Below are 9,006 nucleotides of genomic sequence, written 5' to 3'. Positions count from 1 at the left end.
GTCACCAAAAACTGTTCTGTAATCTGTAACGTTCGCTATGCTGAGCTCCAGTTAGCCGCCTTATGTCACTGCGCGAGAGGCAACTGCGTCATGCGTCACGGGCAAAAGGTCAAAGGTAACAAGGTGACCGGAAGGCTTATTATGTTGTACAAAAAAAATAAAATAAAATAATTGTAGTACATGTTGTTATGTGTCTGAAGAGGGCTTTGAAAATAATAATGAAAAAAAAAAATTGACCAAAAGGGCACTTTGGGGCAAGGAGCAAAAAGGGCAGGTGCTCAAGCACCCCCAGGTACCCCCTCTGCACGTGCCTGTTTAGAAATGTCCTCCACAAAGGACAAAAATGAACTACTGGTAGTCAGGAGGATAAGACACAGAATAAATCGCTCTTCGCAATGTGACTTCCAGCTGCACGCAGTGGCCCCATATGCTGGTGGGTTCACTCCACCAGCGTTTCTCAGGAATCTGGTGGGGAAGCCGTGAGAGCGCCTGAAGGACACGTTACATGCAGTTTCTCATCACACCACTAGGTGGTTCTAAACATGCATCGATTAAAAATCTCATTACAGATATTATTATTATTGGTAAAATTCACATACACATACATACACACTTTTCTCTCTGTTACATAAGCAGCTTGGAAAAATCTATCAAATATTGTGGAACCAAAAAGAATATTTATATAGACATGAATCAATTACATAATAAAGTGAATTGAATAATTGACCTGTTTTCAGTTGATCTTAAGAGGTTAATATCTTAAAGAAAGACCAGGTGCCAACCTTCCTCCTCCTCATCCTCACTCCGCCTACCGTTATCCTGTCCTTTACAACTCCACAACCTCAGCTGACTCTGTCCTTGTCTGCAACTTAACAGTGATAAACTTTACAACCCATTTTCTGACGGTTCAGAAAAAGGGTTGTAAAGTTTATCAGCCCTTTACAGCTGATAAACCGTATCAGCTGATACGGTTGTTCAAATTGGGTTACGAACAACCCAATTCGTAACCCAGCGCTGGGTCAAATATGGACCGACCCAACGGGCTGTTTTAACTCAGCTGGGTTGGGTTGACGGTTTGAGCCAGCACATTGGGTTATGGCAACTAACCAAAGGTTGGGTTAAATTGACTTGGTTAAATTGACCCAAAATTGGGTTGAAACTCATAACCCAACACAAGGGTTATTATACCACTATAGTTGGGTTAAAAAAAAAATTTATTTATTTTAAATTTCACTATAAAAACAGGATTAAAAACAATCTGAATTTAAAGCTTCTTTTATTTCCACATGATACATATATAGACCCAGCAGATTTTATTTACAAAAATTACAAAACATAAGTTGTTTCAAAAGTATATAGTTAAATCACTTCAACTCATTTGGCTACAACTTCAGAAGTATCTGTTACTACATATTAGAAAACATTTCATGCAAAAAGTCTGTTTTAAAGCAAACTACAAGTAAAACTTTCAGCCATTAAACGAGGATCATTTTTAACGACACTTTTGCATTTTTGCCAGTCTCCCTGCATGAGGACAAAACCTTTTATTACCTTACAAAGAATGTGGGATTAAAAAAAAAAAGGTGATTGGACAATATTTTTTTCCTGGTATCAGGAGGTTAAAGTGAAGAGGATGAGAAACAACCAAGGGTGGAAGGATAAGGGTGCCGCCGTGACGAGCGAGGAAGGTTGGACTTTGGTAAAGTTCTGTGGACTCATTTTATTTATTTTTCCATTAAATACATACTTTTGTTTCTTTGGCTCCTTGCAGTTTGTGGCGATGAATTTGGGAAAAAGGTTTGTTGCTGTAAGAGCCGATTTTTTCCAGCTCCAATTTTTGGCTGAACTTCAAGTAAAGTCAAAAAGGACCTTGAAAAGTCTTTACGACCTTCCATCATAAGGAATATTGTAATTACCTTTGTGTTGCTATAAACCTGGATTCTTACCACTCCTGTATTTTATTCACTTCACTGGTTCCCAGTATGTTTAAGAGTAGATTTTAAACTTTTAAGCCCAGTCTGGACGTCCCCAAGCTGTGGAATTCATTACCTTTTGGTTTGCAGACCGCTAACAGGTTAATGGTTGATTTTTGTTTCAAAAAGCTAAAAATGCATTTGTTTAGAGCAGCTAATGAATGTATTTTTTTATTAGTCTATTTTTTATTACTGCAATAATGTTGCTTCAGTACTGTTGTAAAGTGCTGTACATGTAAAATTTTAGATTGACTTTATGAGCTTCTGTCAATGAAACTTTGAGGAAGAATAAAACACCACTGTTAAATGTTTTTTCTCCATATAAAGCGAGTTATTGTGCAATTTTAAATGAATATATTGTTCTGGAAGGATGGAAATCATTTCCTGCTTGGCCTCATTTGTTATAAATTTAAATGAGTATATTTTACATAAAACAGAAGAGGAAGAATTTGAAATAGAATTGTGTTCTGTCTTATTTCGCATCATTTCTTATTCGTTTCCCTTATGTTACAAAAATTTCTTTATAACTTTAATTTAAACAGATGAGATGAGGTACATGTTGAAAGATGTGTGTTTTTACCTTGTGGATTTCTACTCTTTTTCCAGCCAAGATCCTGAGAGGATTTGAGCGCAGACAGGATGTGATGCAGAAGATCCTGGAGGAGGACCGAGACTCTCAGAGGAAGGTTGCAGACGTCCTGCAGCAGGCCCTGCAGATCGGGGCGGGCCAGAAGGAGCAGCTGCAGCAGCACCAAGACGCTGCCGCCCCGCAGAAAAAGTCCAACAAACTGTTCCCCAGCTCGCCCCTCTTCAAGGACTGGGGGGAGAATCTGTCCGAGGACGAGCAAAAAGAAGCCCAGGCACTTTTTGAGAAGTATGGATACAACGTTTTCCTGAGCGATCGCCTTCCTCTGGACAGACCGCTGCCCGATACCAGAGAAAAAGGGTAAAACTGACAACTGGTCCTCATGTTTTCTTTCATTTTGAGAGTAAAGTCATAATAATACAAGGATACAGTGAAAATAATATGAGAATACAGTTGTGCAACAGTTGAAATACGAGAATAGTCATAATATTGCGAGAATAAAGCTGCACCACAATAGTTAAACACGAGAATCGTCATTTTCTGAAAATAATACGAAAATAGTAAGAAAAAAATAATGAGAACAAAATTGTAATAATAGGAGAATGAAGTAGTAATTTTATATTTCCATTTATCAGAGAGATATGTATTCATAACACAAAATGTACAAACGCAGTAACGATACAAATGACAAATAAATCCGACTCAATTATTTAAACCAGTGGTTCCCAAACTTTTTCTTCTGCGCCCCCCCAGTGGTTTCCAAATATTTTCTGCGCCCCCCCCATGGATTACAAATGGCTGTCTGGTTGAAACGACGCGTGTGACTTCTTTGGGGGCAAAATGAATGTACGTAGCTGAAAATAGACACCAACATCGGTAGCCTACAAGCTACTTGTTAAGCTTAAGGTGCTGTATTGCTATTAGCTAGTCATCTTTTAGCTAACATTAGCTAGTCATCTTTTAGCTAACATTACCTGCATCCAACAGCTTTACTCAACTCAGTCGGTTAGTTTGGAGGGAAAAACTGTGAAAAGTTCTTTGCGTTTTGCTGGTTTGCTGCCGTGATTCTAACACAAACCTACGTAGCTCCGCCCAGCAGCAGCAGGTCTCCTTCACAGGTGGAAACCCAGCGCCGTAGCGCTCATGTTGCGTTTAAAGGCGGCTCGGAAAAACAGGTTACCACATGTTAACAACGGATTAAACAGTTTCAACTGCTGATAAAAGTGACAGAGGACACAAATATGGGAAGTGTGGAAGCCTCTACTGTATCAAATTGACATAGGAATAACGGAGAGTTGGCCATTCTAAGGTAAAAACCCAGCGCATACAGTGTTCATGTTTTGTTTTGTTTTTTGTTTTTCATCCAGACGGCTTCCCGCGCCCCCCTGCAATGACACGGCGCCCCCCCTAGGGGGCGCGCCCCACAGTTTGGGAACCTCTGATTTAAACTAATTAAATGAACGCGCTAAGAGGTTTTATGAAACTTTGCTAAAAACAAGAGCAAGTTTCATAAAAATTTAATTTCTAATAAATAAAATAAGGAATGTCAAGTTTTACTTTGGTATCGTTTTTAGAAAGAAGGAAATAATTTAAAATATGTATATATTTTTTAAACACATCAACATCAAATTATTATCAGCAACTGGATTTGTAAATGAGTATTTCCAAGAAAGACATCAAATCTTTATAGTTTTCTATAATTCTTTCCTTGTAATTTTACGACTTGCTTGTGGTAATTTTGCATCTTTTTTGGGCAAGTATCATAACTTTCCCTAATACTCTGTTTTTTTCCAATTTATCATGGTTAAAGCCATTATTTGACCTTTAACCCTTCACCCAGTTTGCTCACATTTCACTTTACAAGTTTATCAAAACAAACTTTCATGGAACAGATTGTTAAAAACGATTCTCCACCTGAACAGGTGTTTGAAGAGGACGTATGAGAAGGACCTGCCGACGGTGGGAGTGGTGCTGATCTACCTGAACGAGGCCTTGTCCATCCTGAAGAGGGCGCTACGCAGCATCATCGACCGCACGCCCAAACACCTGCTGAAGGAGATCATCATGGTGGACGACAACAGCTCCAACGGTGGGTTGGTTTGGTTCCAGGCTGGGTTTGGTTCCAGGCTGGGTTTGGTTCCAGGCTGGGTTTGGTTCCAGGCTGGGTTTGGTTCCAGGATGGGGCTTGGTTCCAGGCCGGGCTTGGTTCCAGGCTGGGGTTTGGTTCCAAGCTGGGGCTTGGTTCCAGGATGGGGCTTGGTTCCAGGCTGGGGTTTGGTTCCAGGCCGGTTCCAGGCCGGGCTTGGTTCCAGGCTGGGGTTTGGTTCCAGGTTCCTGATTTGATTGATATTTGTATAAAAGGAGAAATATTACGTGTTTTCCAGACACATAGTGACATTTTATAGCACCATCGAATTGTTACCTTCAGTTCTATATATCAAATGTGACTTAAAAGAAATTTGACTTCATAATTTAATGTCTTGAAATTGGGCCTGTGTCTCTTTAAAACCTCCTGCTCTTTCTGAAGCTCCGCCTCCAGGAAGTCATCCCAACATGGCTCCTCTTTAACCCTTTAACGTTTGTGCCAGAGTTGCTCTGAGCAGCAGCTCCTATAAGGAGCTCTGCAGTTCCACCAGGTGTTTGCTAATTGCTGCTGGCTAGTCTGAAGAAGCCGAGTTGGGGAGGAGCTGCGCCTCAAAGGCGGGGCTAGGTCCACCCAGGTGTTTTGCAGCTGAATAGTTGCCATGGAGATTAAAGAATTTCTCAGACATGTAAAAGACCTGAGTTGGTCCCCACCTTCTTCAAATCAGACAAAATTGGTGTCAAATGTTTGTGTTACGTTTGTGCTGGTTAGTGCAGCAAAAACGGTGGGGAAGCCAAGTTCACTCAGGTGTAGAAAAGAATCAAAGCAAGGCTCCAGGTTTGTTTCAATGAGAGAAAAACATTAAAACATGATGGGGAAATCAAAAAAGTCGATTTTACACAATACGGCTCCTTTAAAAATAAAATATCCTGCTCAACTTTCACAGTTGTAAAACTAAAATAACTCCTTTCTACTGAGTTTTATGAAATGCAGCCTGTTAGTTGGTGCATGTTGAAATGAGAAATGAATGCTTGTTGCATGTCAGTAAACTCTGGAGAGACCAGAAACGGATATGTGAGGAGGAACCACTGGGTTTGAATGCCTGTCCTGACTGTAGTGTTATGAAAAGTATTAACAAACAAGTGGTTGATTTATGTCTCTGTTTGTTCACATCCAAACATCATTTGCGTCACTTGCGTTGAATCTGGTTTGCATTCCAGTTCCTTCATTTCAAAGCACTTTTCTGTCCACCCTGATTTCTCAACAATGCTCTGCTTTCATTCCAGAAAACCTGAAAGGCGACCTTGATGCGTACGTTAAGTCACTGGAGGAGGAGAACCCGGGCCTGCGGATCACCAGGGTGAGGCACACGGAGCAGAAAGGCCTGGCGTTCGCCAGAGCGTCCGGCTGGAGGGCGGCCACCGCCGACGTGGTGGCCATCTTGGACGCTCACATCGAAGTCCATGAGCTGTGGTAGGAACCAGAACCCCAACAGGAAAACACTTTCTGCAGCTGCTCTGCGCAGTCTGACAGGCTGTAGTTCTGAATGAACCAATCAGAAGCCTAGAAAGACATGTTGGGTAGGAACTGTTCTTCTTTTAATAACCAGTTTTCAGTGACTTTTACTCTAAATCAGACTGTAATGAACCAAAATCTGCATTTAATTATTTTAGTAAGCCCAAATAAAGCAAGTATTTCCAGTGAGAGACCCAAATCCTCTTCTTGTAAAATACACTGCTCAAAAAAATAAAGGGAACACTCAAATAACACATCCTAGATCTGAATGAATGAAATATTCTCATTGAATACTTTGTTCTGTACAAAGTTGAATGTGCTGACAACAAAATCACACAAAAATCATCACTGGAAATCAAATTTATTAACGAATGGAGGCCTGGATTTGGAGCCACACACAAAATTAAAGTGAAATGTTCCCTTTATTTTTTTGATCAGTATATTTTGAACATATTTTTTCCAATTAAGTCTCCGAAAAATATGCAGACTGGTTGCTTTCCTTTTAATGAGGCAAAACTTATTTTCAGGTGTAGCCTGAACACTGATTTCCTTAAAAAATGGACTAAAATAGAATATTGCTCACTTATTGGTGAGTAAGGAAAAAAACTGGCAGTTGTTTAGCTCTTAAAAGTGTTAATCTTTTGGCCCACAGGTATTTTTGACTTTATAATTTTGGTATAATCATATGAGAAAAAAGTTTTAACATTTCCTGAATAAAGGAGATATTACAAGTTATTTTAAGGGAGACACTGTATGTAAAATATCAACATGAAATGAATGTTGAGCATATGGATAAATAAATCATTTTTAAACACATCAGCATCGAATTATCAGTAGCAGGATATTTCTCATTAATGTTAAACATCAGCGTTCATTCTGCTAACATTAGGACTATAATCTTGTAATTGAACAATAAAAATAAATTGCAGCTGTAATACTCTGTTCAATTCACAGAAGGGAGGATGAAAGCCACTTTTTAAACATAACTTTTTTTTCTATTTTAGAAAAGAAAATGAGGAAAAACATAGATCAAAATTAGAAATCCGATCTGGTGTGAAAATGATGAGTTATTTTTAAGCCATGTCGCCTGGTTGTAATTGCGACTGCAGCCGTTTTTATGTGAATGAAATGTAAATGTTTAGCAGAGGGGGCGTGGCCAGCTGCAACTTATTTGCATAAAAGTAACAGAGGTGAAAACGGGAACTGAGGAGGTGAAATCTGATTATCAAAGATTTTGTAAAAAAAAAAAAAAAAACGTAACAAATGTTTTGTATCCCAGGGTGTCCAAAGAGTGGCCCAGGGGCCATTTATGGACCCTGAATGACACAGATTGGTCCCAGTGGAGCAGGAGGTTCTGACCCACAAATTCTCACAAATGCGTCACAATTTCATGAAGCAGACCTTGGTGCACCCAAATCTGCTTTTAATTACATTATTAAAACTTGGCAGCAAGTATTAAAAAAGAAAGAATAACTTGTGTTTTTGTTGAGAGAATAGATCAAATCTTTTTAAATGTTTTCAATCGAGGCCAAAGTAAATAAGTGAAGTAACTGCCTTTTTTGGCTCTTCTGAAATGTTAATCTAGAAAGATGTACACATTCCTTTCCTACAAAAATGTGATTATTTTATTTGTGTAAACTATTTCATGCTAAGTTTATTTTAGCATGAAGCAGGTAAAACTATTTCAATACAACTGTTTTTAGCCTTTAAAAAAGTAAATGTTTTGGCCTCTGTTTTCTAATATGACTTCTGGAGTCATATTAGGAACAGCTTGGACTCCCCTGCCACTGATCCGTCAGAAACTGTTCAGCGGGTTTCCTTCTGCATGAACCTGGTGAGAGGATTTTGTGCTGGAAAGAGTCCAAACCTCGGTTTCATTTAGCATCTGTGGGGTAAAGTAAACACGCCTGCTTGTACTGATACTGTGGATCACATACCGATCAGCTTCTCTGATCCGTTCTGCAGCTGTTCTGCTGCTTGTAATGCGGGCGCGGCTCCCACCGACTGTTTCCACCTCTGTTTCACCGGCACAGAGCAAGCAAATATTTTTTTATAACGTTATTGTCTGAACTCACAAAAACAATTATTTTATTGAGCTGGAACATTTTTTTCATCCGACACGACTTCTGCTTTTCAAACTCCACCCATTTCTGTAAGCATTGGCACATTCAGACACATCAGGTTAGGCCGCAGCAAGACCTGCCTGCCGCAGCAAGACCTGCTGCAGTTCAGTTTTCTAAAAGCAGAACTATGATGAATCTGCTGGAGAAATGTTTTTTATTTCTTATTTCGTCCGCCTCTCAGGGCCGAACCGCTGCTGACGCAGATCAAAGCCGACCGGACCACGGTGGTTTCGCCCGTCTTCGACAGGGTGAACTTCGATGACCTGAAGGTCATCCAGTACCTCCCTGCGGCACACGCGTTCGACTGGGCGCTGTGGTGCATGTATGAAGGCTTTGCGCCCGATTACTACAAGCACAACGACAGCTCCCGACCCGGAAAGTAAGTTCATCCTGCAGCTCTGCTCCGAGCTTCCAGCAGGATCCAAACTCCTCAACATCAGACATGACTGACCTCTTAACGGCCGACTCAGTCTATTTATAATCATAAACATAGTAAATGTTCAAATCAAAGCACCAATTCCCAACCCTGATTTAATGTTTCTTAATAACCTCAAAGTTAATGAGAAACGGCTGCTTAGGGACTCCACACCACCAGGGGGCCCCAACAACACTCGGTACATTGAATAATACAAACTTATGGGCTCTTTGCACCTCAGCTTCCGCGTTCGGGGTAAAGCGGCTCGATTGTTTCCGATCCAATACAAATATCATTTACATTAGGTGCTT

General features: G+C 40.2%; 1 protein-coding gene across 1 annotated transcript in view; it reads left to right on the top strand.

Annotated features, from left to right (window-relative positions):
- Positions 1–9,006, top strand: part of LOC103138882 (probable polypeptide N-acetylgalactosaminyltransferase 8) — a 20,666-nt gene that overhangs the window by 3,238 nt on the left and 8,422 nt on the right. The window contains exons 2-5 of the mRNA XM_007553256.2: positions 2,580–2,919; positions 4,482–4,648; positions 5,929–6,115; positions 8,462–8,659. Of these exons, the coding sequence (XP_007553318.1) occupies positions 2,580–2,919; positions 4,482–4,648; positions 5,929–6,115; positions 8,462–8,659 (892 nt within the window). The remainder of the gene's footprint in view (positions 1–2,579; positions 2,920–4,481; positions 4,649–5,928; positions 6,116–8,461; positions 8,660–9,006) is intronic.

Source organism: Poecilia formosa, unplaced genomic scaffold (assembly GCF_000485575.1).
Source record: "Poecilia formosa unplaced genomic scaffold, Poecilia_formosa-5.1.2 Scaffold55, whole genome shotgun sequence".
Taxonomy (NCBI): Eukaryota; Metazoa; Chordata; class Actinopteri; order Cyprinodontiformes; family Poeciliidae; genus Poecilia; species Poecilia formosa.
The sequence above is the reverse complement of the archived record's forward strand: the minus strand, read 5'-3'. Positions and strand labels throughout refer to the sequence as shown.